The sequence below is a fragment of the Echiichthys vipera genome, assembly GCF_963691815.1.
Source record: "Echiichthys vipera genome assembly, chromosome: 3".
NCBI classification, from domain to species: domain Eukaryota; kingdom Metazoa; phylum Chordata; class Actinopteri; order Perciformes; family Trachinidae; genus Echiichthys; species Echiichthys vipera.
Genome location: NC_139828.1, coordinates 29,021,848 through 29,043,764, shown reverse-complemented (window position 1 = coordinate 29,043,764; position 21,917 = coordinate 29,021,848). Strand labels below are relative to the sequence as shown.

The 21,917-nt window shown below is 42.1% G+C and overlaps 1 protein-coding gene across 2 annotated transcripts in view; it reads right to left on the bottom strand.

Annotated features, from left to right (window-relative positions):
* LOC310966456 (pre-B-cell leukemia transcription factor 1-like) overlaps positions 1-21,917 on the bottom strand; it is a 65,059-nt gene that overhangs the window by 11,250 nt on the left and 31,892 nt on the right. For both annotated transcript variants that reach the window (XM_083940189.1, XM_083940188.1), the window contains exon 3: positions 985-1,229. In XM_083940189.1, the coding sequence (XP_083796315.1) occupies positions 985-1,229 (245 nt within the window). The remainder of the gene's footprint in view (positions 1-984; positions 1,230-21,917) is intronic.

The window sequence follows — 21,917 nt, the reverse complement described above, 5'->3', positions numbered from 1 at the left end:
TGTCTCATTGAATAATTGTTTCAGATGTAAATACATGGCTATTAATATTATAACTTTGTTTTATTTTTCAATCCACAGAGAAACGCACACAGCCTGTATCCAGTAACTGTGTCTTTAAATGATGTCACAACTCTACTACATGGAGGTAAAAGTGCTGCTACGGTGATGTTGCAGTCATTCCCTCACTGCAATGACGGTGCAGAGACACAGAGAGTGTAGATCACAAGACACGTAAACACTGACCGATCAGAGCAGACACAACATGTAAACATGTTCTAGTAGAAACCCAAAATACAGGTAGAATCTACTTTTTTCTTCCTCACACTTGTATCAACTAATTCTCTTGGTAAAGAGCACCTCCTGTTCTACTTGTTGCAATACCTTAACGTTGTATTGTGTAAGACGAATGTCCACAGTAAAGTTGTACTTTAAAGAGTACCGCTCATCCTGTGTAAACTGTTGTGCTTCATCTGTCGTGGCTGTGGAGGAGCTTTGTCAAGAATAAGAAAATGACTGTGCTGAAACAGTTAGTCAGCTTATTAGAAAACCATTCACCCACGATTGACAAAAAAAAACTGTCGCACATTTGCTGTTTTGGAGGATTTGCTGCTTTTCTCTGTTTTATATAAATGTACAATGAACATCTCCCCAGAGGTTAAATAAGAGTAAAAAGCCTGGGGATTAGCCTAAACTCAGAGTTCAATTTTAAAAGCACATCACACAAAGAATGTGATGCAGCTGTCCTTCATTTAAGGAATATTGCAAATGTACCACTGTTCCTATCCCATCATGATGCTGAAGAAACTTGTTCATGCTTTTATTTCAACACTACTGTGATGCTTTCTTCACCCATCTTCCACAATAATCCACAAACAATCTACAGTTAATTGAGAACTCACTAAAACGATAATGATTTTTTCAGGTGTCTAAAATCCATTCAGCTGCAGCCCCTGTCCGTATGAGTCCATACTCTGCTGTCCTCACCTGTTCGTACTTCTCCAGCTCTGTGTGGTAGATCTGTCTGATCTGGGTCAGCTTGGCCCTGTAGTCAGAGTGCTCTGCAGAGTTGTCCGCCCCAGCTCCCCCCGAGGCCGCCGCCGCAGCCGCTGCCGCCGCCGAGCCTCCGCCTTTCTCCGGACCGGATACGCCCTCTGCCAGCAGCATGTTGTCCAGGCGCATGAGCTGGGGATCGGGGGGCTCCTCCTCCTGGGCGCCGCGGATACTCAGCACTAGGATGACGGGAGAAGGTCAGAGGTCATTCATAAAGGTCACACCTGAAGTGGCGTGATGCACCGTAACAAGCTGTCAGCTGGAGAGGCTGACTGCATGGCTCACACACATGCAGCAGCTCAGTGAGTGCTGCAGTATGATAGGGTAACGAAAGACATGCAGAGAGTGTGAGAGTCAAAGGTGTGGGCAGCAGAGACTAAAACGGATTTGTTTATCCCTTAATAAATGACAATATTCTGACATTTAAAAAAAATCCAGATGTTTCTATAGATGAATGTTGACAACAGAGGAGATCTGTGTGTGTTATATTATTGTACAGCTAGACAGGATTTGATGATGAGTAGGAATTAGTCTTTATTCTCTATTTTCCTTCTGGAAATATATCTATATAATTTACTCCAAAACACAAAGCTTTCCAGTGTCCACGAGGATGCTCTCTCCACTTAATGAGCCAGGCGCTTGGATCCAGTCCTCCACCCAAGCTGGGATGATTAGTCATTTAGTTGCTTATTTGATCCACAGAAAAATAACCTACAATTATTTTGACAATTCATCATTTAAATCTTCCCATTTCCAGCTTCTCAATTGTATTTGAGTATTTGCTGCTCTTGTCTGGTTCATATCATTACAAATTGCATACATTTGGACAAAAGAAGACATTTGAAGACGTCGACTTGGGTTTCAGGAAATTTTAGAAACAAAGCGATGCATTGATTGATCATGAAAACAACGGGCCGATTCATTGCAGCCCTAGATGTCATGAGTTACTTTAGGGAGGACAAATCAGGAAGCTATTTCTCTAACCCCTCCTCATCAGTGCTGCAGGGATTACTCCAAGAATCTCCTTCATAATTATTACTATCATCAGAACAGTTATTGCTTTTATTACCTATTCTTTATGGTAGCTATATAGCTGCCAGAGTTGTTGGGGTTTGTTTGGATGTAGGGTGTCAGCGATTCCAAACCAGAGGTACTTGTACTTGGGGGCTCTTCTGCAGTTACTAGTAGAGATGCACCGATCTGATACCCGGGGTTGGGTATCAGCTCCGATATTGACTAATTAGCTGGATCAGATATTGAATGAATGATGCCGATCCAGTATTCTGATCCAGTCATTTCTTTTTTATTAATATCATACACAGCAATACAGTTAGTATAGTACAGTAGTAGTTCAAGATGGCGGCGCGTTCAGACGCAGCGGCTGAGTGCTCTCCCTTTCGGTGTTTTGTTTATTTCTGCACTTTTAAGGGATTGTACTGTAAATTTCGTAGTACCGGTACAATGACAAGAAAGACAATTCTATTCTATTCTACTTTATTTATTTTTGCTGCACTTTGTTATTTGTTAAAAAATAATATTAACTGCATTTATATCTGTGTTTATTTGTTACTTTTTCTTTAACAGGGCTAAATGTTTATGTCAAGCCTGATGCCTTCACTCACATGACATGGTATACGCTTCATTCATTCAACAGTAGGATCGGATCGGTATCAGGTATCTGCTGATACGTTCATCGGTATCGGATTGGATCGGAAAAAACTGGAGCAACTGGACAGTTAGCTAAAAGTAATGTGTAACTGCTTAAAAAGTAAAAAATAAATAAATACCGAAACAACATTGTACAGTAATGTCACAATTGTTCTGACTAGTGTTAAATAACATCTAGATAATGATAAATTCAAATAAACCCATTTGGAGCCTGATGGGTGGTGTTAATGAAACAGCACTTGAGTTCTCCTGGTGCGTCTTAAAGAAACCACTGGTATGTGTGATTCTTTCGCATCTTTTGTATTCAATTTGAAAAGTAATTGTAAAAAACAATGTATCCTTGTTACTTTATTAAATATGCATGTAGATCTGACTGGCTGGCACACAGTGTAAAAGAGAGAAAATAAACAGCACAGTAGACAGTGTGAATAACATGAAATGGCCTGACGTGATGTGACGAAACAAAATGTCCCTTATCCTTATAATGCAGCACAATAAATGGTTATTTTAAGATTCAGCAACAACAATAATCTGGATGGATGCCTCTGCCTTCCACTAGAGGTCTCCCTTGCCATTCTTTCAAAGATTCAAGTCCCACCTTCCATTTTCTGAGTTGAAAACACTCCCAGGCTCTGCCTCGTCCTCCTCCATCTGAGAACCATCCATTTCAATATAAAACACCTTCTCTTGTGTGGAGCGTGGCGCTGCGAGGATCCAAATTGATCCCAGAGTGGACATGAGAAAGCTCGGCCTGCATTATCGTTACAGGGCCTCGGCCGCACCGCCAACAGTTGCCTCTGACTCTGTGACTCTACGCCCTGCGTGTGTCGATAGCCGTTTAAAGCGTTACCATTTGTCATATGTCTCGTTGTCATTGAATGAGAAGGGACAGGCAGGGAGCACTTCATTAATTCAGAGACAATAGGAGTGCTTGGTGCATTAACCCCAGACTGCTGTCCGGGTTGGTCGGCCTGGGCAGGGGGTCACTGGGATGAGAATGAGGCCTGCTGTACTAGCAGAGGATGAGGAGGGGGCTGCCTGTCGTTGTCCCCCCTCTTGTCTTTAAGTGGACTGGAAATGCAAATATGGCAACTGTTGGCGACTGGGAGAGGTCAGGGGTTCAGGCCACAGGCTCAGCAGGAGGTAGATTGAGTGTAGAGGGTTGGATAGGGGGGGTCTCTTGGGATTGCAGGACTGTACAAACATCCTGTCTCATTACCCAGACCCCTTCATCACTCCTGTAATGTATGGACGGGGAAAATCTCGGATGGCTTCACACCCGCCTTGCCTCCGCACCACCACGACTGCAGCCGCGCCATGACCCGATCATACCTGCTCCATCAGAAACCCTAAACCCGCCTGTCTGCTCTCGTTAACGTGCATCAGCCGAGGCCCCCGCCGCTCCCCCCAGCTCCTGAACTCTCACCAGTATTTGAGAGGCAGTTTTTCTCTATAGTTACCACCTCATAAATACCAGACTAAAGTGGGTGTTAAAATGAGAGCACGCCACAATATCCCACGGAGGAAAATGAGCCGTGCTCGGTTTCTGGAAGTCATTTTCAGTAGGAAAAGTACTCATAGCTTAGTACTTGCTTACAGGAGAAGAAAAAAAACCTGCCTGTTTTAACAAAAGTGCACAATGAGAAGCACTCCAGGGTGGATTGCACATGAGTTACGACATTTAGAAGATTCACAGGATGGTTCTTTCCAATTCTGATTTCTAAATATGACCTATTGCTTTGGACAGCTCACCTGACCATGCGACTTGAATACATAAACTGAAAAAATGTCCCAAAATACAAGCTAAAAAGCACAATTCAAAGAGCGGGGAAAGGGAGGAAGCTCTTGCCAGATGTTTCTACCAAAAAACTGAGGCCAGATTTCTTCCCGAACCCATAAAACGTCTAGACTGTCAAATGAAAATGGAACACAAAAATTCCCCGTGTCCAAAGAAACGTTTCGATCCGCGTCTGCCAAGTTCCAACTTAACATTCATGAAGTGTTTATTTTACTTGGCTGGAAGCTCCTCCAACATCACTCTTTTAGAGAGAGCGGCTGTTGCAGAAGAAGGTCATTTCGTAGGAGATCTCTCGGAAGGCCAAGAGAAAAAACACCATGCAGCGGGCCGATTTTTTTATTTAAAAAAAAAAAAAGCAAAATGAGGTCATGAAAAGCAAACAACTACTTTCAAGAGGGCTGGGTATTGGAAGCTGAACATTATGTTCAAACTAAACAGGTAAACGTGACTTAAACTGACAATTAACACAAACTCTGACGTGATCCCCAGGCCTTGCTTGTTGACACGTGTATACCCTCGCTAATCAGCTCCTCTCCTCATACGCAGCACAGATCCCTGCTCCATTCTTGCTGCTGATCCAGCTGTCTTGGAGAGCATCTGTCAGGAGGGACCCAGGAAGGAACAATGCATTACGCCATGTTGGCTGTGTACTGTCATCCCTCATTGACAGCACATTGTCACACTTACACAGTGTCCTCTGAGCTGGGAACAAGCTAAGTAGCTGCTGCCTATAATATCAGCTCTTCCTGCCGCCTCTTATCATACTATCTGATGGGAACCTGCTCCGAGTGGGGTTAATGTGGATTCTGCGAAAAAAAAAAAGGATGCGACGGTGTTCGTTTTTTAATTCGAGCCACTAATCAGCTTGATCTTTATAACGATGACAGACATAACAATCTCTTGTCTTGCCATGGGTAGTTCCCCTACACGGAGAAAACCTGCAGACCTGCAGTGATGGAAGCAAATGATGATTTATTTATTCCACCCTGAACCTAAAGCACATAATTAAAACCATGGTGGGATTATCTCAAACAAATAAAATTAATAAAGAAAAGAAAGGGATAATGTGCTTCCATAAAATTGGCTTTGCTGTGGGTCATAATTACACGACTCAGTGAGGGCCACTTTATTGGCTAATGGCAGCCTAATTGATTCATCCTAATGTTTTTCGAGCCTTGGGTCTGCTGGGCACTCCCTGTCCAATAGTGCTGGTGAACTTACTTAGCCACCCGCAGACAAACACTGAAGGTTCTCCCGGGGAAAAACAATTATCTGTGTGTATGTGTGGCTGTGTGATTTGGACCCCCCCTCCCCCTCAGTGAACACACATTTTCTGTATGTCTCTAATGGATGCCATTTCCCTCTTGGAGGCGTTTCAAAGATGGCTTGTTGTCAGACGATGCCTTATTCCTCCCTCCTGTTGTTGACAAGCAATTCTCACAAGGAGGCGAGCGCCGGGCTTTATTGCTTCACTTTATTCTTCGCGTTAATACGAATAAAAACATTGGATTCCCACAGTGGCTCTGGTTGCTGATGAATTCACTAAAAGCAGAATGCAGGGTTGCGGTGTGCCATTGGAAGGAAACCTCTGCATGTGTTTACTGTAAAAAAGCATCTCTGCGATGGGGGGTCAGGATGGGTGTGCACTGGTCGGTGGTTCTGTGTACACACAGCAAGACGAAATGTCATCGAGTGGAAGACCAGAAAAGTAAACTGGAATGGCAGAACATGACATTTATTTAACCCCACATCGTCTGGCCTTTTACAAATCAAATCGATATTTAATAAAAGCCCTGGACAATTGGCTTTTGGAGAGGTGGATGTTTAACCGTCTGGTTGTTTATCTGGGAATATGTATTTCATTTCCACACTGAAGGGAAAAAAGCTCTTTGAGGATAAGCTTGGAATATCATGCTCGGAAATGATTTACGTCCCTATTTGGGGAAAAGCAGCTCGCCTAAACCCCCTTCTTCCCCCCCCCCGTTGCTTGTTTTCAGCAAGCACACGTGTTACAGTCTCTAGTCCCCATATATTAGTCACTTGAGAAGATTGGCCCACAGCCTCATATGAAGATGGGTGTGGGTATTAAAATATTAATTGAACTACTAGCAATAGAGATACATCATTTCAGAGCAGCCCTGAGTTTGGGGTGAGTCCTAATTGAACAAAGACCAGAGAATAAACTGAAGGCGATTGAACCGTGGCAAAATCAAAGTGGCTCGCAGCCTGGGGCTAGCATCATAACTAGCCTCTTTGGAGAATTGTAACCACCAGGGAAGGACACAGGTCCGTCACAGGTTGGCACGTCATGTCACCATGTGTGGCGGAAGTTTACAAATGTGATAAATATTGAAATTGACAACAAATACAAGCCAGATCCAGGTCTAAAAATAGGCTTTTGAGTCAGTGACAATATTTGGGTTGGTATCAAAAGCTTGTCAGGGGATTAAGAATTCTTCCAGGACACTGCTTGCATCTTCAAAATGATTCCGTTTTTTAATGGCACAACAATATCAGACTCAAAGAGTTACAGCACACCATGCTCGGCAGTCCAGATATCTTATCCTATCAGATTAACGGAGGCAAATGGCAGGCTGTCAAAAACCATTACCATGTGTAATCCCCTTCTAGATTTCGAAAGCATGTCGGCAGAGACTGTTGGCATGGCAGCCCGTCGTGGCGATCGGGTGATTGGGGGAAAGCCCGATGTTTAATTAATGATGTTGGGCTGTTCTGTCACAGTTAGCAAGATGAGTGGTCAAACATAAAAGCCTCTGACAGAGATTGGGTGCCCAAGTTCAAACTGAGAGATACCTTCGGAGGCCCTCCGTTCTACACCCAGATGCTGAAATGTGATCCGCGGTGTTACATCACAGGTAGGAGCACGGGGAGAGTCGGCCAAAAGTGACACTCGATGCCGGTCAGGTGACAGCGTGTCCAGGCAGATCAACTGTGCCTGGCTTGACATTTCTAAGAGCTCTCTGTGTAGAAAGGCGAAGGGCACGAGACATTTAAGCGACAACCTGTGACGTTTACTTATCAGTTTTTCTGTTGCTGTAAGTGAACTCAGCTCATATACAGCTTATTAAACTTTTGCTGTGTCAGGTTGGTCTTTCTTCCTTGAGAAAAAAATCATCCGCCACACAGGAAGTGATATGCGATCCGTCTCTTCCAGTATTTAAGATAGGCTATTGTTGTTTTTGAAAACGCACACTAGCCGGTAGGGTTGTAAAAAAATATGGATCCACTTGAGTATTGAGACATTCTTAATGATATTATGTTTTGTGGTAGTGTATCAATTCTCAAAAACACTATCCATTTTTAATTCATAGTTTACATGCAAATATTCATGGTGTTTTGTGTTGTTTAAACCCCTGACTGCTAGTTAGCGTTGTTGTGATGTATCTTCAGCCATTTGAAACTTCCACTCCAATGTGACAATGCATAGGTTGTATGGTGGTGTCTTCTTTATACTATGACAGTTTTCTGAACACTAATTAAAAGAAATCGCAATAGATTGCCTTTCTTACAGTATCGCAGCAAGGGGACCTCCCGTGCTGAAAACAAAACAAAACACTGACAGTGAGTGAGTGTCACAACTTTCTGTATCTTGCCCTTCAAATTAAAGCCCTCCAGCCTTTTAGGTCCAATACTAGCCGCCAGTCACATAGATTTTCACTTCAATTTGACAAGACACTACTCCAAATGTTGTTGTTTTTCCTGTGACCAATTGACCAATGAAATAATGTTCTGCTAATGTTTTTTTGGTGACCAGTGCTTGGTTGACTATTTGGGGGCAGCCCCACTGTAAAGTGTAAAGTGTAAAGTGCAACCACTTTTAGTAGCAACGCACTGCAAATGACCATTGATTAGGATGTGGGTTCATAACGTGTTAGTGAGAAGTTGTTCAAAATCTAACTTTTTTGAAAAAAATGTAATGTCTTTTACAGACATGACTCATCTTCATTGAAGGACAAAAGGTGACACGTAGCCTACACAAACTGTCAAGTGCAGTGTAACATTTAGGCATTAGCATTAATCAAGCAACAGTCATAATATTCTAGATGAATCATATCAAATATATTTAGAGAATTGAAAGTATCTAGTAAAAAACAGTTTTTTTATCATCTAATATGACTTGATAATAAAACCATTACTGAATGGCTGTGGTAGTCTACTGATCAATACTGAGTCGATTTACCAGGGACAAGGATATTTTTTTCTTCATATTGTGCCGATAGCTTCACATAAATTTTCAAATATGCAAAAATAAAATAGTAAAATATGCAGTACTTCACTGCGGGGCACAAAGGAGGTCTGCACATTGTTAAATAGTTTGTTTTCAAGGCAACGTTTCGATTTACAAGATCTTCCTCAGGCAAATACGCAGTGCTGACTATTAAAATTCAAGCGCATAACCCAGCTGTGTGAAATCTTGTATCGCCAGATTTGAAAAAATTATTGCTTTTATGACTTCCTGTGTATAAAACAATATAAAGATGTTTAATTCATTGCTGAGTCATGCCTTTTGGAGTCCTCAAATAAAATCAGCATATGAGTAAATGAATGTGTCTGATCTCAAATGTTTACAGTGATTCTCTGTGTATACTCACACGTTTAACCAAACAGAGTTGTGATGTAATCTTGCCTTTAATAATCAGTCCATCCTTGGGCCTGATGAAAGCCAAATGCTTTTTGCATAATTAACCCTTTCTGGTCAGGCTGCGGTCGGCCTGTCTGCTTGAATTTACAGTGACAGCCCTGGCCCTATTTGTTTGCATTGGTGCTTCAGTGGGCACACTTCATTGTGGCTTCAGCAGTTAATAAATCACAAGTAGAAGCCCCCTCTCTCGACGGCAGCCTGTGCTACGGTGGTCCTGTCACAAGGCAGGCACCAGCTCCGAAGCGACAGCTACATGCTAATTCAACATCGGCATAATTCATTATACAGTCGCAAGTGTACTGGAATGGAAAGAGAACCAACATACACCAGGAGGAAGACGACAGGCATCAAACTGTTAAATCCCGCTCCTCTTAAGTCCCCTCTGTTTGCCTTTGTAAAAACTCAAGTCTTTAAACTCCTGCCAGCAATAAAAAATGATACATTACTTATTAGATATGCACAAAAAGAGCTTTGGGATGTGTAAAGAATACAATTGTTTTACTGCATTTACTTTCAGAGCGTAGACGCAGAGCCATGTAATTCATTTGAAGGGAAAAAGGTTAACAGACAATATCAAAGAAGTTAATGGACAATGAAGATAATTAAGACGCAACAGAGCTCCTTAACAGTGTTGTTGAAAAGAAATCTTCCTTTCTTTTTTCTTTTTTTTTTTTTTAACGAAAAATGCTAATCTGTACAGCCACTTCCTGTAAGTCATGCGAAAGCCAATGTAAAATGACATATCAAAAGGTAGAATGGGAGCTATTGCACTAAAGGGGAAATTAACAAAAAGATAAAGAGTCAATTAAAGCGATAAGGCCTTGTGCTCTTCAGAGGGTGAAAACCAAGGGGAGTGGAGCTGACAGCCTTCACATTAAAGCGCTGTGCTGCCTTCTCATCCTCTGTGTGGACCCTCCGCTTTGTAACCGCCAGTTCAGAAGAGAAAGCATAGTCTTTGTTGAGAAATACCAATCCCACACACACTGTCATCTGCAGATACCACTGATGAAGGTAATTAGAATGAAACCTTAGGGCAAGTAGTAATGACATAACCTTAGTGGACATGCACGTCCCATTGAAATTTACATGAAAAATGCTTTTTATTTGTTATCACTCACTTCTGTCCGACACATGTTTCAATGAAACCTTTTCGATAAGAGAACGGTATGCCTGACCCCATCTCACTGCGTTCAGGATGAAGTTAATACAGACTCAGACTTCCATATATGCCTTTTATTGGTTTAGCCATAAAGAGTGCAAACTATTTTTCATAAAGAATGTATTGCTATTTTTGATTTCACTAAACTAAGCCAACCTTTTTTTGCAAATAACCCTTTTAAGTCACCCCAGTGTCTTCCTGCTCCCCCTTATCACAGGACTGCACACATCTACAGTATGAACTGTTTGACCAATTTTTTGTAACAATAATTTTTAAAAAGTACCTAAAAATATTATGTATAAATCATTTTGTGTATTTTTTTCTTGGGCATTAAATCTAATTCTTAATAAACTTTCTCATCTTGACTAAAGGTCTACTTTTCTGAAACTTTCAACCACAGCTCTTGGTCTCCCCCAGCCTCCGTCCACTGGCAAAGCCTGTGAGGGGTGGAAACATTTTTCTGATTATCATCTCATGATCCCTCCAATTTATTTTGGGGGTCCTGAAGCCAAGGTTGGGAACCACTGATGTACTAAGCTGGTGTTGATTAAGGGTATAACAGTGTAACCCTTATAGTAATTCAACTCAAAATTGAATAAATGTCATGCAGTCACACTGAGATTTGGAATCCAACTAAATTATGGATGAATATGCCATGTTGTGGACTGTTGCTGGACCAAGTAGCATATATCAATGTCAAAATGTCTTTGTGATTGCATTGGCTGTAGCAGCAGCAGCAGCAGACGTTTGGCGGGTCCCAACTTTTATTGCTATGTGACAGCTCTCTGGTTAGGACAATATTGTGATGACCCCTTCGCTCCACTAGGTGTGCCTGTTTTTGCTGGCTCATCTTTTGTGTTACAGGCTCTTGCTTTAAAAGCTCATCCCCTTCCTGTAGACTCCCTCTCTTACTTCACTCGCGCAGTCTCTTTTGTTGGGTAAAGACATTTCCACACCCCCATGGGGCTGTTCAGACCGATGAAATACCCTTTTAAAATACAATTTCCCGGTCCAAACACTCAAACAAAAAAGACAACAACGGCCGAACCTGTGTGCAATTACGATCGCTTGTTTCTTCAGTGAGACAACTTTTCTTTAAAAAAACAAACAAACAACAACTCAGATCTGTTCGTACAATGGGGAACACAGCACTGCGGCATTGTTAAAGTATGAGGCTTGGACCGGCTATCGTATTCGTCACAACATAACAGCGGGATACATGCAGACATAACTGATTACTGGATTCCATGTTCCTTCCTTTTTTTTGTTTAATTTATAAATAAATACGCCTATTTTACACTTGTGCGTGTTGCAGCCTTTGAGCCTGGTTGTTACAGTATTTTACCACAAATATATTCTACTGTACCACTGGGGGGTTATGGGGATGCTCTTCCATAAAGAGTTTGCTGCACTTGATTGTCCATATGAGTCAAAAACTGGATCTTTTGCTTTCTGACTGGCTTTTTGAAACATACAATTTTGGTAATTTCCTACCCGTGGTCAGTCTCCACTCTTTAGCCTTTTTCTTCGGACAATGTCCGACAAATCTATTCCGGACATAATTCAGAGATGCCCTTTCACACAACAGGAGATAGTCTGTCAGACTTGTTCTCACTTACTGTGAGCACTCGGTTTGGTTCAGGCGAGAAGGTGACAGTGGGTATAGTGTGTAGGAGGTAGGACATGACATGGATTACACGGCGATCACGTAGCTAGTTCATAATTTGGTCATAAACAACCAAGTCTCTGTACTGTTTGCTGTTTTTTATTTCCAGTTTTGCATGAGCCGCATGATAGAAACATCATCAACATACCTACTCACTGTGAACAATGAGCCGGAGTCGGAGTACTAGAGAGCTAGCTGGCAGCTAATGGGCAGGGTAAAGTCTGACAGATTAGAACATTTGCGTTCTCACATACAGCTCCTCTGGGTTATGTCGAGATCATTTCAGGTTTTCAGTGCATGTACAAAAGGCTTTACATTCTGAATGCCTGAATGCAATGTTGACATCTTGTAGGTGTAGTTGACCAGATTTGCAATCCTGACAATGCCCAACATCAAATCCCAAACTCAAGTTTATTCCAAATTAGGCTGTTATTCTGCATGTGATAAAAGACATGGAGTAAAACCAGCTCATCTCTCAGTGGGTTCATTCTGCTGTGCAACTTCTCTGCCCACATAAAGGATGGGTAGCAGTTAAAGAGCATCCAAATGAGTGCCCCGTGTCTTCCACATGAGATAGTGAGCGTCAGGCAGCATGCACCAGACTGGGGCCATCCATGGCCCCGGGCAGTGTGTTGACTGGGCCTGCCATGTCATTAACAGTCGCCTTGATCTGCTCTACCTTATTAAAGCCATTCCTTCAGGAGAGCAGACGAGCATGTCACAGTGTGAAACCAGGCCAAGGAGGGAAGGTGACCGCACTGCCACCCTCAGCTTGTGCAGAGGGCAGAGGGGGGATACGAGCACAGTGCAGTGGCTTTGTTGTCAGCCTCATCCCGGACCCCCTGATGTCCCTGTGATTCCCTTGTCAGTCTCTGTTAATGGAACTCAGTGGTTATGCTCCTTCCCATTCTTATCTCCTGTAGCAGGGCGGTCACACAGCCCAGCAGGATCTGTTTGGCCTTGGCTCAGGACACAACTTCTGTGTAGAATACTGAAAATATCTCTCCTTCTTGGGGAACTTTCTTTTTATCCATGTTTTCAAGTTAAAGAAAACAAGAAAATAACAAGGGTTGATGTGAGCCACACATTGGTAAGGAGCAGGGTTTTTCAACTCCCCACACAGTAAATGAGCATTCACAGTAGATCAGGTGGACCGGGGAAAATGCAAGAAAAATTGAGACAAATTACATTTTTTAGAAAAATACTGCCTCTATAACACTGATTTAAAAAACTAAAAAACGCTCTCTTTCTCCGTAAAATGAACCTGCCTTCAATTTCAGTCAGAAATGCTGAGATCATAACAATGGTCTGAGAGAAAACGAGTGAAATATAAAGTGTACTTGTGCTACGTCAGGGGGTTAAAGAACCCCAACCTTTTTGATATGAAGTGCCATTTTCAAGGATAGCTTCATGAAGCTCAATTAAGTATTTTACTAGATGGCACTCACTGTTCAACAAAGGGTTGAAAGCATAACCAGTCCTTGAGCCTTTTTTTCTTTAAACCAAGAGCTCCGTATAGTGGCTTCATAAAATAAAGACAATGCTTCATGAAGCTTCATTTGGACATCACTAGGAAAAAGTCAGTCAAACTAACGTAAATAACAGGCAGTGCACTAGCCAATGGTAATTTGGCATGCGGATGAGAAAGCGCAACAGATTTTCGCAAAATTCTTGCAAACTTGTTGCTAAAGTGTGCCATTGGTTAAGCTACTCTGTGCGAATGGTGGCATCCGCGCTCAAGGTTTCTGAGCCCTGCAATAGGGTGAGACTCCCACTGCCGGGTATGTATTTCAATGCAGCCTGCTAATTTCCACCACATGCAGATTCGGTCTGCTGCGTTCCGACTCAGTCACAGCTCCGGCGATATGGGCCCCTCTAGAGCAGATACGCAAGGCTTCTATTTTTGCCGGATGCCGGAGGATTCCATAGCAATTCAGCGCAGCAGATCGTGCGGGACAGGAAGTCAAGCACAGAAAGAAAAGAAAACATCCGGTTGATTTCAAAATAAAACACCCTTCTCACATTATCGTACTTAACCATTGTAGAATCACAATAATCTCCACAAAAAGGGGGATCCGTTGTTTCCTTTCTAATCCTCTGGTTGGAAACAGTTAGTTTTGTGGTTCTGTTTATAGAATACTAGATCTAGTCATATCGATCATACGTGAATTTGTGATATCTCATAGGTCCTTGTGACTGCAGTTGTCTGTCAAAGCTGCATCGCTGTGGACGACAGACGCAGCCGGTGGGTATTTACGGAGGGCAGAGCATGGAGCAGACACGCAGGGCTGCCGTTCTGCAACAAACCAGGTGAAACTGAGCAGTAAGTTACATCCCTCATGTCTGTAGCACATTTTTTCACCCAGTATTTTATATATTGTTCAAATCAAATCAATTCTTCTCCAAAAATGTTCCTTATTCCTTTGGTAATCTCTTACCAACATGAGTGCAGTAGAAAAAGTTAGGCTTATGGAGGTGGTCTGCCATTAATTTACCACACTGCCTCCAACAAGCATCCAATGCCTGAGAACTTCACTGTATACATTTTAATTCGGAGTCACAAAATATCCTATAATGTTCTTCCAGCAGAATTTCTCCCAGGATCTTGAGTCCTAGCCTGACCCTCGCATATATCATTCCAATCATCCTCATATATGGCCAGGCCCCATTTACCTCTGCCATTTCTGGGACAGTGACAGGAGAGTCATTTTGAAGTTGTGTAATTTATAATATATTCATGATACATAATGTTTTGTTTTTATACGCATCAGTGAATTTATTAACCAGGTTGACAATATCTATCCTGTCAGTGGGAAATAGGATCAGGATGATATTTAGGAATGCTGAGAAACCAATCATCACTTACCTTCAGTACAACTTGTACTGTCTGACCAGTATTAAGTGATGCAGAGAGCTGTTGAAGTTAACTTTATCTGACTGGTGTGCTCATGAGAAAAAAAGCTCCAGCATTAACCCAGAGAAACACCCGGCTCTGTCCCATTCCATCTAGCTGACTAGACACACTCATGTGGCATTTTTCACAGAGCACAGCTCTCCTACTGCCAACCAGTTTATGTAAAAGTGATTAACAGTAATTAATCCTTAATCACCATGATTAGCCAAGTCGCAGTAAATTAAGCCACATCTGGAGCAGCCGAGGGCTCGAGAGTGGCAGCAGGCATGCTGAGTGTGAATGCCACTGTTGACTGAGGTCTACCTAAAAACATCTGAAGGCAAACAGCACAGGGCTCATCTCAACTCCCCTGTTTGGACTTTGTGCTGTTAAGTGGCACGTGAATTCAGATAGTAGCCCTCTGAAGAGCAAAAACACTTTATGGCTGTGTAACGAATGTCCAAAAACAGTAAATAAATACATTCATCATAAATGTTGGAGTGCAGTTGGTCTTGATTGTTCTCTGATAGAATATAACAGAATATAGACAACAACATTTTGTTGGAGCAGTCCTAGAGCTGCCCAGGAATATGAATAGAAAAATAATCTGGCAATCAAACCTAAGGCCAATAGAAAGACCCCCTGGCAACAAACGGAGAGAACTCTCAACACAATAGTCGTGTTTTGTGTGCATTTTGAAGTATCACATTAGAAAAGCTGTATGGAAAATGCAAAATTTGATAACCCCCCTGCCCCCCACACTCATTTCTCTCTCGTGGCCGGGTTAGATGTCCAAGGTGTTTCCAATAAGCAACCTCTACTTCTTCTACTCTGTTTGCTGGTGGATGACAGCCATACATAGCCTGTAGTGCCACCTCCTGACCAAACTACGCTGTAGCCTAGTTTATTTGCTCCAAACGGGATATAAGGGATATAAATGCGCCCTATTCCATTTCGTTTTTGCAAAATTTCATAAGTTTTTTAAAAATTTGCACGCTTTTGTAACAAACTGACTGAAGTATTCGACAGTGTCTGTCAATCGATGAACATCTTTTGCATGAACACATATGAACATATATCATTAGCAAACATTTTTCGATTCTTTAAATTAGGTTTTTAAAGAGCTGCACATTTTACAGTCAAAAATCTGTCAGTGTCCTCTGATGAACTACCGTGTGCAATGAAGGCACTGTTTCTATTACTTCAAACTTAAGCCTTTATGTACATCAGTATATCTGTGATTAAGGCTGGGGGGTATTAAACCAATCTCAACAAGCCAGCGACTGCATTACAGCAACATTTGGATGACGCTTTGCGCTTAAGTTGTTGCAAATATACTCAGTACTTTTCATTGGTCAAGTATTTAATTCAAACAGTAGTTGAAAATAGGCTTTACCATGTGGTTATTTCATATACACTATTTATTTACTGAGTTACCAGAAAACATGCTTTATCATGATCATCATTATTAAAAATGACATTTATTGGGATAGAATACTTTGGCTAATTAGCTAATTAAATATATAATAATAGATTATCTGTTGAAGTATTGTAAGACACCCAGATGTGAACCCAAATATGAGTAAATTGAAACTGAACACATTAGTGCATACAGCCAATCAAATGTCAGCATGACCTCATTACCTGAAAGTAGATTATTAAAAAAGTGATTAAAAAAAAACCCTTCTGTGACGTGGATCACTGAATATAAAATGCGGGTTGCGAGTAAATATGGTTATTTTGAATTGAGCATGTGACCCAACAAATTATGATATAGAAATAAGAGAAATAAAGAGTTAATTTCTACTTTTGATTCTTATTATTTAACATGTTAAGCAAATATGGAGTGCTGATTTATATCTTGTCTCTATAATAACAAATTGTTGATGTATAAAAATTTCCCAAAATGACTATTAAAAATGTAGTACCTTTTCTGTGGTTGACAGTTTAATACAATAAATCAAGATGAGGTATTTGAATAGTCATTTCTGAACATTTACATTTTTTAAATACATTTTAAGAAAACTTTGGTCTAAGAACACTGTGGAAAACAACTATGCCTGTTTCTTAAAGTCCAAAGTGATGTCTTTAAATGTTTTGTTTTGTCCCGAACCCAGAGATATTTATGATATTCAGTTTACTTTGATATAAAACAAAGAAAAGCAGGAAATCTCGATATTCACTGTGCATTAAGAATGACTTTAACAATAATCGATTATCAAAATAGTTGGCGATCATTTTTCTGTCAGTCTTTGCAGCTCTAATCTGTGCAGACTAAAACAGCCTTCCAAGAAACCAAGAAATTGACCTTCAATATCTACTGTAAACAGACACCAGAGCAGATTCCCCACACACACACGCACACACACACACACACACACACACACACACACGCACGCACACACACACACGCACACACACACACACACACACACACACACACACACACACACACACACACACACACACACACACACACACACACACACACACACACACACACACACACACACACAAACAGTCCCATCACCCTGTGTGTACCCGCGCTGCATTGGTGATTGGCTGTGTTGCCTGAAGATGTCTCATGTGTAGCAACGGCGGCGGCGCCTCTCTGTAGCTTTTTCCTGCCAGATAAATGATGCAGGAGGACTGGTTGTGTGCTGGGGAACTGGTCCATCACAGCGGGTGTGCTGTTCATCTTAGCCCAATGTTTCTCTTGTGCACCCCTGGAGAGTTTTCTCCCTGCGCCCCAGTCTCTCCCTGTTACACAGCTCCAGATTAATTACACACTTTAATGAGCTGAATTATTAATGGGGCTCTTACTTGGCAGTTTAAGGAAATGCAGAAGAGGAGACAGCGTTGAGCATCGGGAGCCGAGGCTCTCATTAAAACATCACACAACGCCTTTGGGAGCGGTGTTATTTAGCCAGAGAAATAATAGGATTTGGTTTTTTATATATCAGGAACAGTGAAGTTGCTTGAGTATGAATCCACTGAAAGAGAAAGAGAGAAGAGCCCTGCAGAGGCTCATGCACAACATTATGTCATTATGATTGCAGGCCCAAGGAAAATAAAAGGCCATCTAATGCAGCCGCTAGAAAAGCTTTCCTTTCTGATTGTTCAGCACAGATGGGAGCAATATTATGTGAAATGAGGGGGATTAAAGCAGAAGTGGAATGAGTGAAAAAGGGCTGTTTCTAGGTGAATATGTCTCATTCCCTTCTCCCTCAAAACAGGCAGGGTTTTTTTTTTATCTTGCACAACTGTAACACTTGTTCATCAAAATCAGGAATACTGGAAACTGCCATTATAAACATGCAGCAAAAAGCAGCAGGAAAATGAGATTATTCCCATAATAACACACTTGCTGATAAGTGGAAATCCCAGGGTGAAGAGACAGGAAATGAAACCAGGAAACAAGTTCCAGAGTTGTTTCTCTGAGTCTAAATTTATATTTGTGCAAAATTCATCTCCTCGCCACATCTGTGTATGTGTGTGTCTATGCATGTGTGTGATGTATTTAATAAGAATGCTGAGAACACTGTGGAACATTGTTAAAGCTCACTATATGATCTGACAGAACAGAAAGAGGCAATTTGTTCTCTAAATGCACTTTAATGTGTCAGAGAGCAGAACTATCTCGTCTCTATTTTTTGACAAAGCATCTTTATCAAGAAGCTGCTCATATTTACAGTGTGATGATTGTGTTTATCAGACAGGTTTCACTGTGATGGCTGCTGCACTAACACGAGCTACATGTCTTGAGAGCACCAAACGGCTTTAACACTCGCTTGTGGAATCCACAGTGGGATCCCAGGGGATCTCTCTATCTCTCTCTCTCTCACTCTCTCTCTATTTGTGTACAAGCTGCTGCCAGTGCTGACTGTTCTTGGTGTTTGGGAGGAAACAATAACAGCCTCATTGCACAGTCAGATTACATTACAGCCTGACGCTCTGCACGGCTAGGACTCTGAATGGATCTTGGCTTTATTGCCATATTTGGGGACACACTTCAGGAGAACTGATGACACAGTGCCTGACAAATAAGATTGAAATCTGACTGATGATTTGGCCTCTGCGCCTCTGTGATACGGCACATTAACACAAACCGCTGATTAGTAATCACCATGAAGAGTAATCAGATGACCTAGAATGGCCTGGGTGGCCGCGCAGGCAGGCGTCTGGATGGGACGGTGTCTTTGTGCAGCCCTGCAGCTCCAGACACAAAGCCCCGGGGACACTGCTACCGCAGCACAGCTAAACACCCCCCTGTAGCCCTGTAGCCAGGATGAAAACCACACGAGTTCCCGCTTAATAAAAAAAAAAAAAGGCCAATCGGCTCATTACGTGGGTCCTATTTGGGTCAGGGAGCAGATGCAAATGTAGGTCAGAAGGAACCCCTGTTGTCAATCAAGAAAGAAGAGAGAAAAGGGTGGAGTAATGAAGGAGGATGGAGAGAGAGTCTCCCCCGGTGAAAGATGGTGCCTGCTGCTCTCCACAGCCCATCCCCTAGGACAGAGGGTATCAAATCATATGCAGAGGAGGGGAGTGGTGCTAAGCTTCAATGAGGAAACTTAATTAGACCGTGAGGTTAATTTGAGCTAACTGACACGAGTGAAAGAGCATTACATTTTTTCTGTAGCAGGAACAGATCCAACATCGAGCTCTGTTTCCAGTCTGGTGTCACCGGACCATATATCACCAGCGCACCAATAAAGCCCTGTCCCATCCAGCCTATCCTGCATGTTTTGCAGTGGGATGATGAGGTCGATCTGACCTACATGCTGCAGACCTCCAGAGAGTCCAGGATGTAACTGCTCCACCAGTCTGAAAGGGAGTAAACTGTGCACACTAAAGGGGTAGTTCTGAATATTGGAAGTATGGTATTGAGAGGTACTTATCCATAGTGAGTGTATTACCGACAGTAGATGACAGCCAGAATGCCCCCAGTTTGGAGAAGCAGACAGGAGGACGGGTGCGGAAGCTAAGACATGTACTGTTGTGGATTGGGGCAGCAACCAAACACATCTTAACACCAAAACAATCAATATCACTTTAAATGTGCACTATATTTTGAATACTTTACTTTGCATTCAGAAAGACCTGTTTAAGTTTACATGTGGGGAACTGAAGCCATTCAATGCTCTTGTCAAAGCAGGGCTAAACAGTAACAGTTGCCAGGTTGTCATGGGCAACCATTTTGAGAAATTTGACTGGCAACCGGCATTTGTGTTTCTACAACCAAAAGCTGATCCAGCCTGGCAACCACTTTTAAAATTTAGTGTTGAGCCCAGCTCCAAAGCCGCTAAACTCCATTGAAAAAAAACAGTGATTTTACCTCAAAGACCACTGCCTCGATCTGTTAGTTAGTTAGTTTGTTTGTTAAGTTTTGTTAGTCCCTCACCCTTTAACAAAACCAAAGTCACACAATAACACAAACTAACTGACCGATTGAGGCGCCAGTAGACTCCTGTGTTCTATTTTTGTCAGTGGTGTCTGGTGGCTATGACGAGAGCATAGAAGGACTTTAGTTCCCCTCATGTACACTTAAACAGGGCTGTCTGGCAAGGTGAAGCAGTGATAATATTCTAAATATAGCGCATATTAAAACTTGTATCAACTTTTTTAGGGTGTGCCTTCTTTAGGTGGTGAAAATACATTTAGCTGCTGTCCTCGTCCACAGCAGTGCATTTCTTTGCTTCCATGCCTGACTACCAGACCACCATCTACTGTAGGTAACACACTGCCTATGGATAAGTACCTGCAGTCACACTTTGAAAAATCTGAACTATCCCTTTAAGTCACCTTGAAGCAAGATGTGCTGTCACATTTCCACACTTGAATTCCTTTAAGATGATTTGTGTTTTTTTTCTCTTTTTTCTAAGCACAGAAATGTTGAAGTACATCATCTTTTCTTGCTCTTGCACTTTTGGCCAATTCCAGCTCCTCTCTGAATATCTCAGCAGCAACCGCAGCTCCTCCAACTCTGTAGCACTTCATTTCACCTCACACTGAGCTTAGATGCAGCGCTAACTGCCTGGAGGTTGACACTTGTCTGAATAATGTTATGCTAATGCTCTAGTCTACCTGTATTTACCCCTAAGTGCAGCAAGCAATCTGTTGATTGCGAGAGAGCAATTTTCCTGAAAGAGGGGGAGAGCGGGCGGCGAGAAAGACTGAATGAGAGGGTAACAAGAGATCTTCTTTAAGCTGCGGCAAAAGCAATTTACAGAGGACGACAATTTTCTCTGGCTGTGAAAGGAGCGCTCTCTCTAATTGTGCCTACGCAGAGCCATCAAGACGAGTGTACAGAAAATAGCAGAGCAGGCTCACATATATCCCAGAGCGACTTAGAGGTATAAGCAGGAAAACAGCTATAAAACCTTCCTTTCATTTAGTCAGGGATATTTGGGGGAAAATAAATTGAGATACCCATTCACTGTGTAGATTATTAAAAAAAACAGCTCACACAGAGACTGTAACAGCTTGGCTACATCGTGTTTTCCAGCTCAGGCTAATTACCTTTAGGTCCTACATTATATGTAACAAACTCCAACCAAACATAATGGCATGTATAAGACAGAATGGCCTCAATCTCCCTGCTCTTGTTTCTTTTCTCATACAAAGGCATAATGCAACTCCAAAAGCTATAATGATGAATGAGGACATTGTCCCTTTAATTTGTTTGTTGGTCCTTGTGTTGCTTGAGAAGGCAGATGTAGAAATTAATTGCTCTTTCTGACAAGGAGTGGGGCTGGTGTTTGTGTAAATGTATGTGTATGTGTGTGTGTGTGTGTGTGTGTGTGTGTGTGTGTGTGTGTGTGTGTGTGTGTTTGATGGGGTGACAAGGCTTCTAAAAATACAGCAGCAGAACCGTGTGTGTGGTGCCAGATTGGGCTCAGTGCTGTGCTCGTCTCGCTCTGGCTCGACTTCTATCTGCCCGTGTGATAAAGCTGCTAACAGGCCTTTATCGGGGAGCAAGGGGAAATATGCTCCTGCCAGATTAGGCCCCAGACTCTG